Consider the following 22,485-nt stretch of genomic DNA (forward strand, 5'->3'; position numbering starts at 1 on the left):
GCCCTCAGTGACATTCACTGAACTGTAGAAGAGGATCGACTGTGCCCTTAACATCTACAAAACAACGTGGCTCTTTCAACCTGTATCACAGGGCTGTCAGACAATAGAGGTATGCTTCTGAGGTGGAATAGACAGACTTGAAGAAATGCAGCCAATACAAAATTGTCCAAATCCACTGGCACAATAAGTGAGCTCAATGTCGTAGAGTGGAACAACAGTATACAAATCAGAGCTGAGGTGGATGGGACTAGGATGGAGCATGAATACTGGGACTCCAGTGAGTGGAAAGGATAGAGGGTAAACTTTACCCTGAAAGATTGGGATTTCCAAATACATATAGTTCATTGGAGTTTTACTGGAGGTAGATTCGGGATGAGCAAGGAGAATGCAAACCTGAGCTTATAATCATCCGTGACAAATGCCTTGCACCCAATATGGATGGGTTAAGATAAAAAAAAGATATTTTTTGAAATTTTTTTTTATCCATACATATAATCATGGCCAAATATAAAATATAATAATCAAATATTAGTGTTGAGTCCATTAATACATGATGGTATAAAACCCCTTCCCTCCCCCTTAACAAATCTCCCTCCTAGAAAAAGCATGAAAGAAAATAAATGAGAAAAGTAAAAAGCAAGAAAAGAAACCCGATTACCAGAAAATACCTCTCACCACACAGCTCTGACCATTTATGTCTTAATTCTAAGGAGGTTAACGAGATCCTCAAAGTAGGGATAACATCTATAAATTAATTCCCCCAATTTAAATACAGGCACCAATTTTTCAAAAATACATCAGTTTTATTTCTCAGATTATAAGTAATCTCGAGAGGAATGCAACTATGTATTTTTGTATTCCATACCTAAACGAGAGTCCGATTTCCATGTTACTGTTACACATTTTCTTGCTACTGCCAATTAAATCTTTACAAATTCTTTTTGGTATATGGGTAATTTCAATTTTGGTCATCCTTACAATATTACCTAGTAAAAATAACATTGGGTTTTGTGGAAAATTTAATTCCTGCAACTTGTTGTTTAAAAAAAAATTGCCAAATTTATCCAAAAGTTCTCACTTTAGGACAGGATGAGCAGAATGTATAAATGTACCTATCTCCTGAGTACATCTAAAACACTAGTCTGATAAATCTGACTTCAAACTATTTCATTTCTGTGGCATGAGGTATAATTGATGTAAAAAAAATATATTGAACCAATTAATATTTATAGTGTTTGTCATACTAATTTTGTCAGTATTTATAACACAATATTAAAAACACAAATGCTAGAGAGACTCAGCAGGTCAAACAGTGCCTTTATGTAGCAAAGGTAAAGATACATCACCAATGTATGGCTTGAGCCCTTCATTAAGGTGTGGGAGGAGGCCGTGAGAAAGATTATACTTGAGATATTTATCAAATGGGCCAGTTGCTCAAGGTGGGAGGAGGCGGTCGCGGCAGGTGGGGCGAGGGGGATGGAACCGCCAGCAGGAGTTACGGTGTGTGGAGCTCCCGGTATCACTGCCAGTGGGTGGAGGTCGGGTCACGCTGTCAGTGGGAGGCACAGTCTGTGGAGGTCGGGTCACGCTGTCAGTAGGAGGCGCAGTTTGTGGAGGTCGGGTCACGCTGTCAGTAGGAGGCACCGTCTGTGGAGGTCGGGTCACGCTGTCAGTAGGAGGCGCCGTTTGTGGAGGTCGGGTCACGCTGTCAGTAGGAGGCACCGTCTGTGGAGGTCGGGTCACGCTGTCAGTAGGAGGCGCAGTTTGTGGAGGTCGGGTCACGCTGTCAGTAGGAGGCGCAGTTTGTGGAGGTCGGGTCACGCTGTCAGTAGGAGGCGCAGTGTGTGTGTGTGTGTGTCCACAGCTGCCAGTAGGAGGCGGTGCCGGGGGAGACAGCGCTTGGCTTTTCCCGGTGAACGCTGCCCACATCTGGGCCTTTGGCTGTGGAACATGGCGTTGGTCGGCCCAGTCTCCCGCGCTCTGGCTGAACGGTTGTCCCGGTGTCGACTGCTGGTTGTAGGCGCCGGCGGCATCGGCTGCGAACTCCTAAAAAACCTGGTGCTGGCCGGCTTCAGGGACATCGAGGTGGTGAGGAAGCGAGGGAAAGGCCGGGACGAGACGCAGCTGGGTTCTGGGGCCTGGGCCTCACCACCAGCTTGGGGTGGGCGTGAGTGGGCAGCCGGGCGGCGGACTCAAAGGGCGGTTGTGGAATCGGGGAGCATCAGGAGTCACTGAGGAGGAATGCCCGGTCCAGGGGCCGGTGGACGGTCCCGCTCTCGGGTCCTGGTGTTTGGGTGCGATCTGTCCTTTGGATATTAGAATGGTTCCCTGTTGGAGGAGAGGGGATGTTGGTGACTTGGCTGATGCAGAAGAGTTGGGGAGAGAGCTGGGAGCAGGATGTGTAGGATGGAAGTAGAGATTTATCTTTGCTGGGAATGGGATGGCTGGTTAGTGACCTAACGCTGATAGCTTAAGGTGGGAGGAGGCTGGCTGTGTAAGTGAGTGGGGTAATTCGTGTAGAAATGTGAGATCTCCTGCTAAGAATGATCGTCCCAAACACCACAGCAATATAAGGCAGCAGGATGTCTGGAAAAGCTGGTTACAGTAAAAAAAACATTCATATGACCAACACCAATCTCCTTTACTCTTCCAAGTAGTGGCTGTAATTCCATAAACTTCATATCATGGAGCAACTCAAAAAGAAAAGGAATGGGGAGCGGGCTGGGTTTCAGGATGTGTTGAAAGGGAGGCTGAGGCAGGCAGTAAGAGGAGGTATCTGGCTTGCGATGGCAGAGGAGGGAAGTGTGGCCAGTGTTAAGTACCTTTGCACAATGCAAGTTCTGGTCTCCAGTCATCGTGGAACTCCTTGTCAAGCTCCTGTGACAACTGGTGTGTTTGGCCAACACACAGTAACTGCCCAGAAAGCAAATCATTCCTGGTGCAGTGGGACTGAGAGAACATTAATGCTTTGGCTCAAATGTCTCATCTGGAGGATGCCATTTCTGCAGAGGCATGAATAGAATGAATATTGATTTGAATCCACTGAACCACAACAGGCAGCTTCTCAATTTTTCTTACTGATGTCTTCAGATGTGTGCAGTGATTTTGGATTTAGCCATGTGCTCAGTGTTGTAGCATGATGGACTAATTAAATTTGGAACGTGAAGATTCTCCTGAGAAGCAAAGAGTGTGGAACACAGTGGTTAAATTACTACACAAACAACCAGAGTTCGGGGGGGTGGGGAAAACAAAGTTTAAGTTCCAAGTATTTAAATACTTGGAATTTAATGAATGAAGTTTATTGTCACATATCTTGTATGGAGTCAAGTTCTTACTTGCTGTAACTTCCTCGGTATATTACACACAACACGAGGGGGGGAAAAAGTACAAATGGAAGGAGGCAAAATAAATAAGAAATACAGTTCGTATATAATAATGCAGGCAGATCTTTGATCTTGAAGTAATTTTACTCTGAGGTGATGAGGTTCAAGAGCCTGATAACTGATCAACAAGAGGAAAGTCTGTCCTTGTGTCGCCTGCCTCTGGTGTTGCAGGGCAAGTGAAGATTGTACAAGAGTATGGTGAATATGGAATCTTTTACCCATGAAATATCCCATGGAAGAAGCAGCACAGGATGACACGAATCCAGCTGTCTCGCAGCTTCACCACTCTACTGATCTCAAGAATCACTGTTCATTAGTTTCCACTTACATTCCAAAGAGACTGTTCGTAGGTTAATTGACCCTGTAATTTATTCCTCGAGTAGATAGGTACGTGGTTGGCTATTTGGGGCCAATTGATCATCATGTGAGAGAATAAGTTGGTATCAATAAGATTGAAAGAGGAAATTTACAAAGATATTGCAAGGACTTGAGCAGGAAAGGTTGAATAGGTTAGGATTTCATTCCCTGGAGTGTTGGAGAAGGAGGGGAGATTTGACAGTTATACAAAATTATGTTAAGTATAGATAGAGTAAACACAAGCAGGCATTTTTTCATGCAGTTGAGTGAGAGAAGAAATAGAGGACGTGAGTTTAGGGTGAAAGATGCAATGGTTTAGGGGGAATTTCTTCACTTGGTATGGTGAGACTGTGGAACAAGCTGCCAGTGGAAGTGGTGGATTCAGGTTCAATTGTAACATTTAAGGGAAATTTGGATGGATACGTCGATGGGAGCAATATGGTACAGGACCAGGTCATTGTGGCAAAGTGGAAAAATAATTTACATGGACTAGATGGGCTGAAAGAACTGTGCTGTTCTTTGGTGAATTGATTGATGGGATTTCTCACAGAACTAGCATAGACCAAATGGCAGCAACCTGAATTGTTAAAATGAAACAGAGGAAGAATCAAAGAAAGCATTGTGTTTTATCAAATACAGTTGGAGTTGACTGTACCATATCTGCTGAAAGTAATTTTAGGAAATGCTATAGAATGAGGATAATGTAGACTCTTAAAAATCACACGTAAACGCGTGTTCCATTTTGCCTTCGAGTTATTCAGCGTAGAAACAGGCCCTTCGGCCTAATTTGCCCACAAAATAGCCCACCCACTTTAAGCCCACTTGCTTGCGTTAGGATCCATATTACTCTCAACCCATCCTATCCATATATCCATTCAAATATTTCTTAAACATTGCAATAGTACTTGCTTCAACCACTTCCTCCAGCAGCCTGTTCTGTACCTCAACACCCTCTTTCCCCCAACAGCCTCTTTCCCCCTTTTCTTAAACCTATGTCCTTTGATTATACTCTGGGCAAAAGACTCCATATTTACCGATCCATTCCTCTCATGATTTTGTGTACTCCTCATCTTACTACGCTCCAAGGAATAAAGCCCTAGCCTGCTCAACCTCTCCCTAGAGTTCAGGCCACTGCTTGGCAACATTGTCATAAATCTCTACACCCTTTTGAGCTTGACTATCTTTCCTGTAGCACAGTGACCAAAACTGAACTCAGTACTCCAAATGGGGCCTTGCCAACATCTTATACAACTGCAACATGATCTCCCAACTTCTATATGCAACACTGACTGATGAAGGCCAATGTGCCAAAAGCCTTGACCACTCTCTCTACCTGTGACGCCACTTTCAAGGTACTATGTAATTGTACTTCTAGATCCTTCTGCTCTACAACACTCTGCCATTCACTGTGTAGTTTCTGCCTAAGTTAGACTTTTGATGATGGTGAAATTTATATCCTCTAATTAGTGAATTACCAGTCAGTGGAAATTGTTTATCTTGACTTATCAAAGCCCATGTCATTTTCAATACCTCTTTCAGCATTTGTAAATGAATATTTCTCATTTGTGTTCACTAAGAAGCACATTATAATTGAAGAATTGTGGGGCAGGGAGATAATGAAATGTTGGAACAAGGGGGATGGATGTATTCTGTGTGTTATCAGGCATGGAGGTGAACAACATTAAGAGATGTATTTCAGCTTACTGTGAGAGGCAAGGGAGGAAAATTGCTGGGGCCGTGACCGATATTTACAGTTTTACTGGCCATGACTGGTAGACAATATATGAGGTCCCATTATTCAAGAAAGACAGCGGGGAAAGCCAGACTTTTGAGTCTCTCATTAGAGACTTTGATAGACAGGAGTTTTCTGAACCTAGACAGGGATTAAACAAATGACATTTTTACACAGAAACTTTGAAATTATTCTGAAAAAAATTAGCCTACTTACCTCTCGTGTGTCCCAATGTGGTCATTTACACAGGGGCACTTTTGCACAGACTTCCTGTGTTACAGAGTTTGTCGGAGGGGGAATGTCTTATTCAACAGGTCTGCTTTTTATGGAGTGGCAGCGGTCATTTTACACTGCAGCTGCACCGTAAAAAATGAGTAGGGGTCCCATTGGAAAAATTATGGGATCGAATATACATAATAAATTCCATCTCGACATTTTTACACTACCACCAGAGCAGAAAATTTCTGCTCTTCGGCTGTTGTGTAAAAGTGCCTATGGAGTTAGAGCAGCTTTGTCAGGAGGAGATCCCACTTGACCATTAGGATTGAATTGTTTGAAGATATAACAATGGATTTTGATGAAGGTGATGTGGTTGATGTCAAGTACATTGTTTCATGAAGGCCTTTGATAATGTCCCACATGGGAGACTGGTCCAAAGTATAGAACCCATGGGATCCAGGGCAAGTTGACAAATTGGATCCAAAGTTAGGAGCAGGTAGCATAGGTGATGGTGGCAGGTTGCTTGTTTTTATATTTAAAAACACTGAAATGCTGGAGGAACTTAGCTGGTCTATTCAGCATTTGTAGGAGACAAAGATATATTACCAATGTTTCGGGCCTGAGCCCTTCTTCAAAGAAAAATTAGAAAAGGAAGGAAGATACATCAGAAAGTCTCAGAATTCAAACAATGGGGGAGGAATCCAGACCAACAAAAGATGTTAATTGGATGTGATAAGGGACAAGGTAGAATTTATCATGTCTGTGCAAAAGGAGATAGGGAATGGAGAGACAATAGGAGAAACAAGGGGGTGGGTCTTTAACAAAAGCCAAAGAAGTCAATATTAATGCCATCTGGTTGGAGGGTGCCCAGTTGGAAGATTAGGTGTTGTTCCTTCAATTTATGGGTGGTCTCAGTCTGGCAGTGCATGAGACCATGGACAGACACTTCGGCTCTGTCTGCCACAATAGTGGCCACTCGTTTCAATTCTCCATTCTTTCCCTTGCCGATATATCTGTCCATGGTCTCATGTACTGCCAGACTGACACCACCCTGTACTCGATGATGTGAATGGATGTGGTGGCTGAAGGGCTTGTTTCTGTGCTGTGTGACTGACTGTGGATGGACAGAATGACCTGTGTGGTAAATTCTATTTTCTCTCTCAGGAACTGATGAAATGTTGTTTCTAGGTTGATTTGGATACAATTGACGTCAGCAACCTGAACCGGCAATTTCTGTTCCAAAAGAAGCATGTTGGAAAGTCAAAAGCTCAGGTATAATTTAACTTTTCATTGTCACCCCTCTACGAAGTGATTTGTTATTTGGCAGATCTGATTGAAGGCAGTAAGATTATGAGAAGCTCAAGTAGCCCATCCTATATCTGCATTTCTCCAATTACACAACAGTACAAAAACAGCTCCTTCCCCTCTGCCATCAGATTTCTAAATGGACAATGAACCACAGAATACTACCACACTTTCTATTTTTGCTCTCATTTTTTAAAAATAAAATAATTTGCACTTAATAAATAAATTGCACAATCTTCAGAATCAGAATTTACTGTCACGAACATGTCGCAAAATTTGTTGCTTTGCATCAGTTCATGTTCGTGACAGTAAATCCTGATTCTGAAGATTGTGCAATTTATTTGCTCATTTAATTAGCAGGAAAGATTCAACATTGAGGGTTTTTTTTAAAATAAACCATATATGATGTGCAAAAAGGTAACTGAAAGAATGTTTTCAACCCAGAGAATCCATAACCCAGAATTTGGATTTCTCCAATGGAGAAACAATTTTTTTTTTTAACTTGGTGATCAGTTGGAAAGTATTAAGTGGTCCTAAGAGAACTCAGACAAGCATGTGAGAGATGAAGCGTATTAGTGACTGTGAAAAGCTCTGGTGAGGCAAATGGGAGAGGAGAACACATGTAGTATGTGAGCCAAGCAGTTGGACTGAATGGCTTGTTCTGTGAAGAATATTTGATCTTTGGCACATCAGTCAATAGCTTGGGTGTGAATGCATGGTGTTCTTTTTGACTGTTCTTTATTTGTTCTGCAGGTGGCGAAGGAGAGTGCCCTACAGTTCTGTCCCGAGGCTAAGATTACTGCTTATCATGACAGTATTATGAAGTAAGTTTTATTTTTATTATGAAGTAAGTTTTATTTTTCTGAGTAACCCAGGATTCTCTGCTCAACAGTGAGATTCATGTTGGCTCTCCCTGGGTAGTGAACAGGTTCCGTTTACACTGATGCATGTCCGTAAGTTGGTCAATACACAAAAGTTGCTTGATGTGGTCTTGTAATGAATCACATCAAAAACTATTGGGGCTGATAAGAAAGAGCCATTACTAAACTTGGAAATTATTTTTTTTTGTAGGGATGAACATATGTTTTATATTATGATTTAAAATATAAAATATGATTTTTATATTTAACCACATGAGAGGTTGTCCGAATAAAACAGTGTCTGTAACTCAGGTGTTCGCAACTTGGTTATGAAAATCATCCATAAAAACTGCCAATGCTGTAAATCTGAAACAATAGGTCAGCACAGGATTTATGAGAGGCAAGAGAATCAACGTTTCAGGTCCATGACCATTCATCAATGCTGGGAAAGAGAGAAAATAACTTGTTTTTTCTCTCAACAGATGCTGCCTGACCTGTGTGTTTTAATTAGAATCATTTGTTTTCAAGTGACAATTAGACTCCTGAACTATCTGGGAAATGGCTGGGACTATGCCTTGGACTGTGGTATCCTAGTGCTTCTCTCCTAGATCAGATTAGCTGTTCTTGCTGTCTCACTGATCATGTATTTTGCAACCTTCATTACATCCCAAAACTTATAGTCAAAGGGATGTTTTACAATCAAGTGTCTATTGTAGCAAGTAGACTCCTTCTACAATAATATACAGTAAAATCCCCATTATCCGGTATTTAAGTAACAACCAGCAGCCAATAGGTAAAAAACTCAAAAAGTTTAAAATTGCGCCCCCCACCCCCCCACAGTGATCAGCTTGCCAATCCACACAAAACTCAATCTGAAGCAACCAGCAAATTCACTTATCTGGCATCTACCAATCCCCATAGGTGCCAGATACTTAGGGTTTTACTGTAGTAAGAAACAGATAATCTGGTTTTTGGAAGTATTGGTCAAAAACTAAATATTGTCCTAGACCCTGGGGAGAATTCCATCTGTAAGAATGGCTTGTCTGAAATAAGGCACCCCAGATAGGGCAGCACTCTTAATTATTGCCTAAGATTTTATGCTCGAATCTTCCTTGGATGCATTTCTGAATTCAATGGCTGTTGCTTTGCCCTTCCTCAGTCTGGAATACATTGACCCAGTTATTGATTTGCCCAGCCTGTGATTGCTGTAGATTTATGGAGTAGGTGCTATAACTGATTGATTTCCCATGCTACTCTAGAACCCATTAACATTTTGTGATTCCAGCCTCGTGAAAATACTTCCCATTTACCTTGTGGGAGAATCCCTTCATCAGATGGATTGCAGCAGTGTAAGAAGGCAGCTCACAACAATCTTTGATTTGTTCATGGGATGTGGGTATTGGCAGTGTCAGCATTTATTGCCCGTCCTGAATTGCTCCAACGTATTTGTGGGCCAGGAATCGTACAAAGGACTGATTGGATGAAGATGGTAGATTTCCTCCCTTGAAGGAATTGAGTGATAACAGTCCAGTAGTTCCACATTTACTGTTAACTGAGACTAGCTTTTTCCTTTTAATTCTCGATTTAATAATTTAGAGATACACCAGACAGAGCTTCCGGCCCAGGGACCCACTCTGCCCAATTACTCCCATTAACCTACAAACCCCATACAACTTTTGGATCGTGGGGGGAAACCCACGCGGTCATGGGGAGAACATGCAAACAGAAGCAGTGAATTTGAACTTGGGTTGCTGGCATTATACTAATTACTTCCCTGTTCCATTTAATAACTTGAATTTTTAACAGCTGCTGAGTTGGGATTCAAACTCGTGTATCTGCATTAATGATGCAGATCTCAGGCTGCTCGTCAGGTAATTCAGAACCAGAATCAGGATTTATTGTCATGAAGAAGTCATGAAATTCGGTGTTTTGTGGCAGCATCATGGTGTAAACATGCATCTTATGACATTACTATAAAAATAAAATAATAATTATTATGCATGAAAATTAAGGCATTATCTTTTGTTCATTGATTATTCAGGAATCTGATGGCAGCAGGGAAGAAGCTGTCCTTGTGCTGCTGAGTGTTTGCCTTTAGGCTCTTGTACCTTTTCCCCGATGGTAACAGAGTGAAGGGGGCATGGCCTGGGTGGTGAGGGTTTTTAAGGATAGAGGCTGCTTTTTTAAGACACCGCCTCATGTAGATGTCCTCGATGGAGAGAAGTCTGGTGTCTGTGATGTTGCAGGCTGAGTTAACAACCCTCTGAAGTTTATTCTTGTCTTGAGAGTTGGCAATATCAGGCAGTCACGCAATCAGCCAGAATGATCTCCGTGGTACATCTGTAGAAATTTACGAGAGTCTTTGGTGACATACCGACCCGTCTCAGACACCTCTCAAAGTATAGCTGCTGGCAAGCCTTCTTTGTGATTGCATTAACGTGGAGACTCCAGGACAGATCCTCGGAGATGTTGGATACCCACTGTGGATATTCTACCACTTGTAGCACCATTCCAAAAGTCAACTGGGTATGAGCAATCAATTTGGATTGTGAAATTTTTAAAAAATGGAAAATACCAGCAACGTCAGGCCTCATTTCTCTTTCAACGTTTAGAGTGTAATCAGAGTAGTTCAGGAGTCTAAATTAAAACTGAGAAATATGGGCAAATATTGATACTCAAAAATGCTAGAGAAACTCTAGGTCAGTGGAACAAAATAGCTGCCTGCACTTTTGAGTATCTTTGCCTCCTATGGATGCTGCGGGTCCTGCTGAGTTTCTCCAGCACTTTCATGTATTAACTACCATCACAGCGTCTGCAGACTTAATTTTGTTTCACTAAATATGGACAGATTATATTTTCCAAATTTAAATGGATCCCAGTTGAACAAACTGCGCAAATCTTGTCCTCTTGGGAAGACCTTCAGAGTCCATTGAATCGTAGAAATTATTACATTTAGACAAATGATTTAACCAATTATTAATCTCAACAATTTCACAATTTCTGGATTCAAAACTTGGAGATCTTACACCTTTGATTGTTGCACAAAGAAATCAGTTTTACCCCCTCACCTGATTGATGAGTTAATTCCCTCCATTCATCACTTTTGCCACTGCTGAGCTGCAGGAGTAGCATTCAAAAGGATGAGAATTATTGAGCGAGATAACAAAATTTAATGAGAAAGAACGTGGATGAACGTTGTGTGATTGCGCTCTTCATGTTAATCAATTTAAGAAAGAATTTGCTTTTTTTTTTGCAGCCCAGATTATAATGTGGAATTCTTCAGGCAGTTTACGCTTGTGATGAATGCTCTGGATAACAGGGGTAAGGATCTCTGGGGCTTGGGTAAGATTTATAAGACCTAACTCAAGTCTGTTCTCCCATTCAAATCATGGCTGATGTGTTTTTCCTTTCAATTCCATTCTCCTTCCTTCTCTCCATAACCTTTGATGCCTTAACTGATCAAGAATCTGTCAACCTCTGCTTGAAATATATCCAGTGCCTTAGCCTCATACAAATGGGTGAATCTGGAGGGAATTCATACAAATGTGGGGTGAATCTGGTGTAAATCTGGAGGGAGTTCATACAAATGTGGGGTAAATCTGGAGGGAGTTCATACAAATGTGGAGTGAATCTGGAGGGAGTTCATACAAATGTGGAGTGAATCTGGAGGGAGTTCATACAAATGTGGAGTGAATCTGGAGGGAGTTCATACAAATGTGGGGTGAATACTGTACATGGGAAATTAGTGGGGGAATGGGCCAGAATGTAGTTGATTGTCAGTCTCCTCTGTTTTCAGGAAATATGGACAGAGCAGTTGGTTTCAGGGTTGTTTGCAGATCCTTAATGTTGCTTATGCTGTTTCAATATTTTTTCTTCAGCTGCCCGTAACCACGTGAATAGAATGTGTTTGGCTGCTGACATTCCTCTTATAGAGAGTGGGACTGCAGGTTATCTTGGTCAAGTCACTGTCATCAAAAAGGTATGAATGTTATTTGGATTTTGTGACCAGCAGTATTTCAGTCCAAAAACTCCACCATCTCGCTTGCGGAAAAGATGAGCGCTTTGAGTAATGGCTCACTCATTACTTCACTATTTGAGAGCTGCTCACCTGCGTATTAGCTGAGTATTTGATGGTATAGGTCAGGCCTGGTATGTTTGATATTTGGCGATTTTGGCCTACATCTTTCTAGCAGGTGTCGCATGGTGGTAACCAGTAGCATTTAATTGAAAATGGTCCAGGATTCATGTACCAAATTGAAGAAGTAACAGAGGTGGTTGATGAGGGTAGGGCAGTGGACGATGTCTACACTGACTTACTAGTAAGGTGTTAGACAAGATACCTCATGGTAGGCTGATAGAGAAGGTGCAGATGCATTGGATCCATGGTGAGATGATGACATATATAGTGGATTGAATGGCCCAGAGAAGACAGAGGGTAATGGTAGAAGGCTGTTTTTTGGTCTGGAGGTTTGTGACCGTGGATGGTCCGCAGGGATCAATGGAGGTGGGTGGGTTTGCAGATGACACCAAGATTGGTGGAGTTGTGGACAGTATAGAGGATAAACAAGATTTATATGTTACAGATAAGGGCACAGTTGGCAGGTGTAGTTTAATTTGGATAAGTAAGGTGTTGAACTTTGGAGGTCAAACGTAAGAATGGTGTTTACAGTTAATGGCAGGGCTCTTAAAAGCTTTGATGTGCAAGGGCATCTGAGCATCCAGGTCTGGAGCTCATTGAAAGTGGCCATGTATATAAAGAAGCCATATGGTATATTTGGATTCATTTGGCAGGGTATTGAATATAAAAGCAAGGAGGTCATGTTGCGGCAATATAAAACTTTGGTTAGGCCACCCTTGAAATACTGTGTGCAATTCAGGTTGCCCTATTACAGGAAGAATATGGAGGCTTGGAAAGAGTGCAGAAGAGTTTTACCAGGTTGTTGCCTGATTTAGCGGTTATGAGTTATGGAGCATCAGAGGCTAAGGGGAGACCTTATAGACTTATAAAATCATGAGTAATTAAGACTGAATCTTTAAAAAGTATCCTACATTAGAGGACATGTGATTGAGATGAAGGGGGGATAGTTTAAAGGAGATGTATGTGGCAAGTATTTTACAAAATGATTGGGGCCTGGAATGGGCTGCCAGGGGTAGTGGTGGAAGCAGTAGTGTTTAAGAGGCTTCTAGATCCATGAATAGGAAGGGAATGGATGGAGATCTACCAAGTTCAAGAAACGGAGTTTTGATTTGATTTGAGCATCATGTTCGTCACAGACACGTGGGCAGGTAATTTGTTAAGATTGGCTAAATCGAATGCAAGCTTTCAAGTAAGCAGTTTAAGTTTAGCGTGGACGTTCTCAATGACCCATTCTGGGATACAACCCGACACTACTCTCAACCATGAGCAATTCTCTGAAAATTAATTTACTGAAAAATTGTGTTGCAACAAATAGCTTTGCAGTGAACATCCTCATTTCTAAGAATCTCACTCACATTTCTTTTCCCCTAGCAGTTGCTTTTCACCAGTTTTCTTTAGAACCATAGAACATTACAGTATGGAAAGAGGCCTCTTTGGCCCTTCTAGTCTGTGCCAAGCCAATTTTTCACCTAGTCCCGTTACTCTCAAATAACAGTGGAGGCAAGTTCAGCGAGCATTGGAATCTGCCCAATATTTCTGAAATTAAAACTCTCATTAATTGCCTTTTTTGCAGGGAGTTACAGAATGCTACGAGTGCCAGCCTAAACCAACACAGAAAACATTCCCCGGATGCACAATCCGAAATACTCCTTCAGAGCCTATCCACTGTATTGTATGGGCAAAATACTTATTCAAGTAAGGAACAGATGTGTGTGTAATGCATAAATAAATAATATCAAATCATTCTGATGCTTTGGTACTGTGCTTGTTTTAGACATATTAAGTATAAACACAAAATGCTGGAAAAGCTCACCAGGTCAAACAGTATCCTTTATGTAGCAAAGATAAAAATACATAACTGATGTTTCGAGCTTGAGCCCTTCATCAAGGTATGAGATAATACCTTGATGAAGGGCTCAAGCCCAAAACGTCAGTTATATATTTTTACATTTGCTACAACCAGGACACTGACCTGCTGAGCTCCTCCAGAATTTTGTGTTTTTACTTCAACCATGGTGTCTACAGATTATTGTGATTTGCTTTTAAGTAATTAAATAGTTAAGTTGAGGACAGCACAGTTGGTGTAGTGGTTAGCATTCGATTGGGACTGGACCTGGGTTCAAATCCCACGCTGTCTGTAAGGAGTTTGTACATTCTCCCCGTGTCTGCGTGGGTTTTCTCCTGGGGCTCCAGTTTCCTCCCATCCTTCAAAAACGTACCAGGATGAGGGTTAATAGGGTGTAAATTGGACGGCACAGACTTGTAGAGCCATGACTTACTACATGCAGTGTCATCAACCTTGCCCACTCCCTGGTACACACACTTAAAGGAAGAAAAGGATTGCGTGTTTGAATGGGGCTTGAGATTGATGTAAACGGATAGAGCCAACCCATTCTTGCTTCTGTGAGAAATTTCATCGACAAAGATTCATGCTGGAAACATATTTGAGCCATTAAGATGCAAAATGTCCAATCTGTGCCCATGCTAATCAACTCTACCCATCCTTCCAAACAATCTACTCTCACCTGATTACCTCACTTCTGGTATTTGATATTCTATAAATGTTCTGAGAGTTTTACAGCATGGAAACAGGCTCTTTGGCACAACTCGCCCACATTGATGACATTAGTTTCATTGGCCTGTGTTCGGCTCATATCCCTCTAAACCAGAGGTTGTCAAACTTGCTTAATGTAGGAGCCACATATGATAAACTTCAGACGTTTGAGAGCTGCAACAATCACCCGATCGCAAGCCATTCCCACTAAAACTACTGTTGTGAGCTCCAGCTCGTACAATTCCTGTCTCAGCCATTATATTTCTGCATGTGGCTCGCAAGCCGTGGTTTGGCCACCCCTGCTTTCCTATCCATGTACCTGTACAAATGTCTTTTGAATGTTATAGTTGTCTCTGCTTCTACCATTTCCTCTGACAGCTCTTTCCATAGACCCACCACCCTCTGTGAGGAGGGTCCCTTTTAAATCTTTCCCCTTAATTCTATGCCTTCTCATTTTACATTGTCCTACCCTGGGGAAAAAGTATGATCATCAATAATAATGAGTTTATAGAAGTTCTGACTTGTGGCAGTTGGGCAGGTACTTTAAAAACAATAGTATACTTAATTGGATTAAAAAGGGACAATAAATTTAAAAGAAAATTGATAATAAAAATTCACAATCATCCTAATACAAAAAAAGTGTCTGAGCAATTGTGAAAACAATCCTTTTATGATGTCTGAGCAATCCCTGACTAGTGCAACAAGGGGAGGTTTAAGAGCCTGATAGAGGTTGGAAAGAAACTGTTCTTGAACCCAGAGGAGCTGGCCTTCAAACTGTCTCTTGTTGTGTGGTCATTAACAGCAGGAAGAAATTTGGGCGTTTGAGGTTTTGGTGCAGCAGAGTGGTTTTGGCTAAATCGGAGGCAATCTTTTGGATTAAAACGGTGATGGTTGCTGTTCTTTCCTCAGCCAGTTGTTTGGAGAGGAAGATGCTGACCAGGAAGTATCGCCGGACACAGCTGACCCAGAGGCTGCCTGTAAGTACATGACAAGAACCCTATGACAGTTCCTCCACATTAACCTGTAGCGAACCTACACAAAGGGATGTTGACCTAGCTAGCAGCAAGTCCTGAGGCTGACTCAAGGCTTTCTGACACCTGAAATATGTTTGTGTTTTTGGCAGGGGAGTTGTCAGATGCAGCTGCGAGGGCAGGCGCTTCCAATGAGGATGGTGGTATCAAACGTGTTTCAACAAAGGACTGGGCTAGATCTACTGGGTATGATCCTGTCAAAATATTCAACAAGGTATAGTCACTGAGATTCTTGCAACCATCATTACTTGGTGAACATTCAGGAGAAGGTGTAGTCGATGCAACTTGTTCCTTGGCCTGGGGTAACCTTACAACCACAGGAATGGCAGATTATGCCTCTGAACCTCCAGGTTCCGAATAGAAATCTAAACACTTGGTGTGAAGAATACCAGTGGTTATGGGGCCAAATGTCTCCTAATATTCAGCAATTTTTTCATGAGCCTCAACTCATCAGTCTTGTTGAGGCAAGTCCAATGGTGTGATGTGCTGCAGAAGGCTAGCAGGAGCTTTGATCCTGTAACTGGGAGTGATAACCCTGGAGAGAATGACTGGGGTTCAATTAGTAAGGAGCTCTGGACCAGAACAGTTGCTTACAAGGCCTGTCTGTGCTGTAGCCATTCTATGATTGAATGAAGCTGTTATCATCAGTCCTACTCCTAATTCTAATTTAACGTAACCACAATTCAAACTTAAGATCAGAAGGGGAAAAGTAGCAAGTGTTGATGAGGAGAAAAGCTTCAACTTCTGCCACTTTGATACATGGGTGTTGCATTTGTTGACTATTTGCTATCTCTGAGGCTCCAGGCATAGAAACCTCCAGCAAGGGGCTGTGGGGATGGGGAGGAGAACAGAGCAAAGAAGCAAAGCCTTTTGTTCTTATGAGCACACTTTTATAACATTGAAGAACAAAATACCAAGTACTGCTGTAGCTCAGTGGGTGAACACATGGCCTGCAGTGTTCTTAAGTTGTAATAATCAAACTTGGGTTTGTCTTTGTTCAGTGCCGAGTTATCATTGAAAAAGAGGATGTAACCATCCAAGTTTAAATTGTGGTAATCATCTTTCTGCAACTAACGATTATCCATCCATTACCACCACATTTCCTCACTACCTTGTGTGTCTAACACAGCTGGTGATAGCTTCCACCCTGCATAGACCAGTGTTGGCATGCCTTGCAGACCAGGAGATCCACATTCAGCAACCAGTTTGCTCTTGTGCCAAGAAAATTCTTTTCAGCCTGGTTCTAAATGCTGATTCATAAAGGAAGTTATGAATATCTAGACAATGTGTGAGACTCAAATAGCCAATGTAGGCTCACACATAGTTGGCCATTGGGCTCAGGGAGGAAAGGCATGCATTTACGCAGTGCTCTTTGAAACCTCGGGTAATGTTAAAGTGTCGGATGGAATATAATGTTGGTAAGTGCAAGGTCATCTACTTTCGAATGAAAAATAGAAGATCAGATTATTTAAATGGTGAAAGAGTCCTGAGATTCTACTGGGGTATATTAAAAGTAAAAAGTAGCTAGAGAGTCACATTAAAGATCAACAAGGCTATCTTTGTGTGTAGCCACATGAGACAACTGGGGTTTTGAATGATACTTCTCTTCATTCTTTGCTGTGGAAGAGATCATGCAGCCAAGGGATTGGAGAAAATGAACAGCAAGGTGTTGAGCCATATTCAAACTACCAGGGAGGAGGTCTCAGCAGCCTTGGAGCATATCCTGACATAGAAATACTTTGCTGGTTTTCTGTGGTTATAAAGTCTAAATTCTGGGACCTTTCTCCCCAGCTGCACCAAGGGAGGACCTTCATCAGAATGATTGCAGTGGTTCAGGAAGGGGTTCTTGATCACCATTTTGAAGGCTATCGGAGGACAATAAATGTTGGACAGCAGCAATTCTTGTATTTCAAAAAATAATGACTAAATGGCTTCAGAGAGAAGTATCCCAGATGGAAATATAATTAAGGAATTTTTAAATCATCAGAGAGGAAATCTAAAGCCTTGCAAAAGTCTTCATCTCTGCAGTACTGCACTAGGAGTGCGTGTTTGGATTGTGGAACTCGATCCAGAGGCATGTGTTCTTCTTGCTAACCACTCCTGCCCTAAACAACTAAGCGCAGTACAGAACTATTGCTAACCCCAAGGTCATTGAATTCAAAATATTGGAGGTTTGACTGTGATCTGCCTGAGACACATCACAAAGAATTGTTCAACCCAAAAAAAGGCCCTCTGACTCCACTCCACTAGCTATTAGGTACCTATCTCTACAAATCCCAGTTGCCAATGACGGGTCTGTAGTCTTCTGTTACGTAGTTCAAATATTCATTGAAATATTTAAATGGTTCTGCCTCCGGTAGAACATTCCAGATTCAATCACCCTCTAGGTGGAAGAGAGAATTTCTCTCATTTTCAAATCTCTTGCTTTTAAATTGAAGTCCTTTTGTTACAGAAATCTCACTCTCTGCTCTTTCTATACCCCTCAGTGTACCATCACTGGTTCCAATAGGCAATTATTTCACTTGAGCATTAATATAGAGTGTTCTTGGCTAAAATAGAAGTTCAATTGAATTGGCAATCAATTTTTCAGTTGGGTCTGAGCCTGTAAAATCTTCACACGCTGATTCTTTTTCAGCTTTTCAGAGATGATATAAAGTACTTGCTCACAATGGACCAGCTGTGGCGCAGAAGGAAAGCTCCTGTGCCATTGGACTGGGCTTCTGTGGAAAAAATTGGTAAGTTTGCAGGGAGAATAAAGTTCTATACATGAGATGTGTTCCTCATAACCTCAAATGCATTGACTCCTCATTGTATAATGTGTGCTTGAAATGTCATTGGATAGCTTTCCCTCATGGTTATTCCACTGCACGGCACAGTTAGGTGCACGTTTACAACAGAGTTACCATATGTGAATTGGAGGGACTCCAGCCCTTCGTGCCCTTGTTAGCCCTAAAGCATTACCATTCCACCATCTGATGCAAATAATACGGTGCTCCTGAAATAAATTGTTCCAGTAACTTTCTGACCCTGGCGTCCACCCAATATTCTGCAACATGTCCCAGATGCGGCCTTTCCACAAAAGCAGGACAAACCCACTCCAATTTATGACCATTTCTACACTCAATCAGTCAAACTGGTGTTGCCACCAGTGAAGCAGCACTTACTCACCAGGGATCTGCTTACAGATGGCCATTTTAGATTTTGCAAGAAATGTTTGTCAGTAGACCCAATTACAGCCACTTGGGTCCAAGCACAAACAAAAGAGGTGAAATCCACTGTCCTCAACTTAAAGGCAACATTCAAATGTGGCATCAAACTCCTGGTAAAACCAACTTCCATGGCAATTGAGCATTTGGAATCCTACCTTGCATAAGGAAGGAAGATGGTTGTTTAGAATGATCATCCATGCTCCAAGTTACCTCAGCAGGAATACATAGCATAGTGTGCTGGCCCAGCAGCTTCACTTACTTTATTTTAAACTTCCTTTTGCCATAAGGTTAGAAGTGGAGATTTAATAAATTAATTCAACTTTCAGCTCCTCAAAATTTAAACGTGGCAGGCACAATCTGATAAATGTCAAGTAACATTAGTACCAATCAAATGACCATCTTCAACAAGTCCGAGATCCATCTCATGTAAAACAAGTCATAAATATGATGGATTATTCCCCACTTGCCTGGTTGACCTAAATGGTGGGCTTTCCAACATCTCTGACATCCCATATTCAAGTAAAAGCCCATTTATGTTCTGTGCCTTGGATCCTATGCAAGATGTAACTATAGAACCACAGAATATTACAACACAGAAACAGGCCCTTTGGCCCTTCTAGTCTGTGCCAAACTATTTTTCTGCCCATTGATCAATACCTAGTCCATAGTTCTCCATACCCCTCCCAAACATGTATTTGTCGAATTTAAATGTTAAAATTGAGCCCGCATTCGCCACTTCAGCTGGCAGCTCATTCTATACACTCACCACTCTCTATGTGAAGAAATTCACCCTATTGTTCTCTCTAAGCTTCTCCCCCTTTCACCCTTATCCCATGTCCTCTGTATTTTGCCTTACCTCAGTGGAAAAAGCCTACTTGCATTTACTCTATCTTTTGTGCATCTCCATCAAATCTCCCCTCATTCTGCTACACTCCAGGGAATAAAATCCTAACAGGTTTAACCTTTCCCTGTAACTCAGTTCCTGAAGTTCGGACGACATCCTAGTAAATCATCTCTGCACTCTTTCTGTAGTTAGGTGACCAAACCTTCACACAATACTCCATAACTTTGGCATAACATTCCAACGCCTATACACAATATTTTGATTTATGAAGGCCGATGTGCCAAAAGTTATCTTTACGATCCAATCTACCTGTGATGTCACTTTCAGGAAATTATGTATGTGTATATACTTAACAGTCATTTACTCATTGGTATCTACTAACAAAACCAGGGAAAACAAGTTTGCAAAGAATTATTCAAGGTGTTTTGAACTTGACTTGCTGTCCAGCTCATTAATATTGTGATCTGTGTGTTAAATGCTGCCTGATCTATAGGTGGCGATGTCACACCACATTCTGAGCAAACAATGAGCATGTTCCTACATCTTGTTATAAACATTGCAACTTAATAGAATGTAAACCTGGATGTATTGCCTCCAATCTAGAAGTAACTTTTCTATTAACTTATGAGTGCACCCATCTGCTTGAGTGTCTTCCTGCATGATCCTCATTTATTAATGAGCCATGTGGTGGCTGCAGTAGCATAGCATTTAAATAATGCAAGGAGATTCCAACTTCCCTATCGCCTTCACTCTGATGCCCTCGACTGCTTTCTTCTCCCTGGTAGCCATTGTAAATGTGTTGTCGTGTCCTTTAGAGACAGGCTTATTGCCACACCAAACCTGCACCTCTCGTGCTGGCCTGAAGGACCAGCAGGTCCTTGATGTGAGGAGCTACGCACACTTGTTTGCACAGAGCGTGGATCACCTCAAAGCCCGTCTGGCTGAGAAGGGAGACGGAGGGGAGCTGGTTTGGGACAAGGTGGGATAAATGTTTTTATTGTTTACTTTCTGCATGTTTCAACAGCTCCAGAGATTGGGTTTTGTTACTTGATCAGGTTCCTGATTTTTAAGATACGAATTATAATTTCTGAAGATTAAGGTAATAATTCTGTAATAGACTTCACAGCCTCAAACTTTCCAAGTACTGTTCAGCCAGTGAAGCACAGTTATAAAGTGTAGCCTGCAGGAATGTAGAAAATGCAGCAGGTATCCTGTATAACACGAATAATGTATCCCAAGAAAGTTCAGTGCTATTGAAAACTGCACTGTTTGAAGCATTATTACAATGCACTTAACGTAATACGTTTCAATCCTAAAAACGGGATATATAAAATGAATCTTTATTGGCAATAGGTGAACATCGTTTATTTAAGAAAATATTTGTCTAATGTAGTTCTCACTTCTTTAGTCTTTAAACCATGCATTTTTTTTAACATCAAATAGCATTTTGCAATTCTTGCCGATCTCTAATGGTTCTCTTGGTGTTTGGTTCATTTTTTTTCCAATAAACATTGATAATTCCTCGAAGGTGAATTCTTTTGTTGGCACTTCATTCAAATATTCATTATGCAGCTCATCTTCATATCGATATTGTTGATCCATTTCAATGAGAATTTCGTCATCCAGTTCACTTGAATGCGAATGAATGCTTTGTTGCAGATTGTACACAGTCCGAAGTTTCAAATCCCAGATCTTTTCCAGTCTCCACAATGTCTTGAGGACCGCGCTTCAAAACTAGTGGTATCGCTTGCATAATGCAGTAGAAGTTCAGGCCAAAAGCTCTCGTGTGGCTTGCAGTCACTTCAAGCCACGATTCACCGATGTTTTCGACTCCATTCTTTTTTTTTAATTTTTTATTTTTCACACAATAAACCATACTGACCAAAATACATAGACATTTTTCTCTTGAATATATAGTGTCATTTTCTCCCTTTTTTTCCCCTCCCTCTCCCCCTTCCCATTTATTCAAAGTTCAATCTATAAGATACATTAAATCCGTTAAACAATGTCGTCACTTAATAAAATAAACAAGAAATTTTTATCTTTTACTTTTATATACTGAGTCAGTTCATTTCGTTGTCTTCTCCTTCTGTCATTCTGACTCCATTCTTGATGTTATAATCTTTCCAAAACTGTGTTAAAGTTATAGGATTTTATTCTGTTGTAGCTTTAATGGCTTGAGAAAATGTTCATCGCAAATAATAAGCCTTGAACGTGGCAATGACACTTTGATCCATAGGCATGATCATTCAACTCAGAAACAGAAGTTGAATGATCTGGTGCATAGTCAAACAATAATAAAATTTTAAACTCCAAGTTATTATCTCTAAAGTAACATTCAGTTGCTGGACAAAAATAGGTTGCGATCCATTCTTCAAACAACTGTATTGTCACCCAGGCTATTTTATATTACAGAGTGCATTTTTTGCATAGCCTTTAAGAGCCCTTGGATTCTCAGAATGGTACACAAGCATAAGCTTTAATTTGAAGTCCCCAGATGCATTTCCACCAAGTAGAAGTGTCAATTGGTCTTTCAAAACTTTATAGCCTGGTTAAGATTTTTCTTTTTCGGTTTTTAAAAAAAAAGTGTGTAATGGCATCTTTTTCCAAAACGATCCAGTTTCTTCAACATTGAAAATTTGCTTATCTTTGTGGGCTCCTTGGTCAATCACTTCTTTTAGTTCAGACGGAAAGTCTTGCAGAGACACCTCTATCAGCCCTCGCAGATTCACCAGTAATTCGAACATCATGAAGCCTCACACGTTTTTTGAAGTTGTAAACCAACCAGGACTTGCTGAAAAAGTTTCCCTTTCATTTCAGTTTAATGTCCAATAGAGGCTTGTTGCTTTAGGT

At 41.2% G+C, this 22,485-nt stretch overlaps 1 protein-coding gene across 3 annotated transcripts in view; it reads left to right on the forward strand.

Moving 5' to 3' along the window:
• Window positions 1-1,793: 1,793 nt before the first annotated feature.
• Window positions 1,794-22,485, forward strand: part of uba2 (ubiquitin-like modifier activating enzyme 2) — a 35,351-nt gene continuing 14,659 nt past the window's right edge. The window contains exons 1-10 of one of the 3 annotated variants that reach the window (XM_069902008.1): window positions 1,794-1,811; window positions 6,880-6,963; window positions 7,750-7,820; window positions 11,113-11,177; window positions 11,735-11,835; window positions 13,568-13,689; window positions 15,458-15,525; window positions 15,672-15,793; window positions 18,215-18,314; window positions 20,448-20,611. In XM_069902008.1, the coding sequence (XP_069758109.1) occupies window positions 7,816-7,820; window positions 11,113-11,177; window positions 11,735-11,835; window positions 13,568-13,689; window positions 15,458-15,525; window positions 15,672-15,793; window positions 18,215-18,314; window positions 20,448-20,611 (747 nt within the window). In that variant the 5' untranslated portion in view covers window positions 1,794-1,811; window positions 6,880-6,963; window positions 7,750-7,815. Of the gene's footprint in view, window positions 1,812-1,863; window positions 2,089-4,923; window positions 5,093-6,879; window positions 6,964-7,749; window positions 7,821-11,112; window positions 11,178-11,734; window positions 11,836-13,567; window positions 13,690-15,457; window positions 15,526-15,671; window positions 15,794-18,214; window positions 18,315-20,447; window positions 20,612-22,485 lie in introns of those variants that run through there. The other 2 variants (XM_069902006.1, XM_069902007.1) reach the window with 2 other exon arrangements.

This window comes from Narcine bancroftii, chromosome 10 (assembly GCF_036971445.1).
Source record: "Narcine bancroftii isolate sNarBan1 chromosome 10, sNarBan1.hap1, whole genome shotgun sequence".
In the NCBI taxonomy this organism is placed as follows: domain Eukaryota; kingdom Metazoa; phylum Chordata; class Chondrichthyes; order Torpediniformes; family Narcinidae; genus Narcine; species Narcine bancroftii.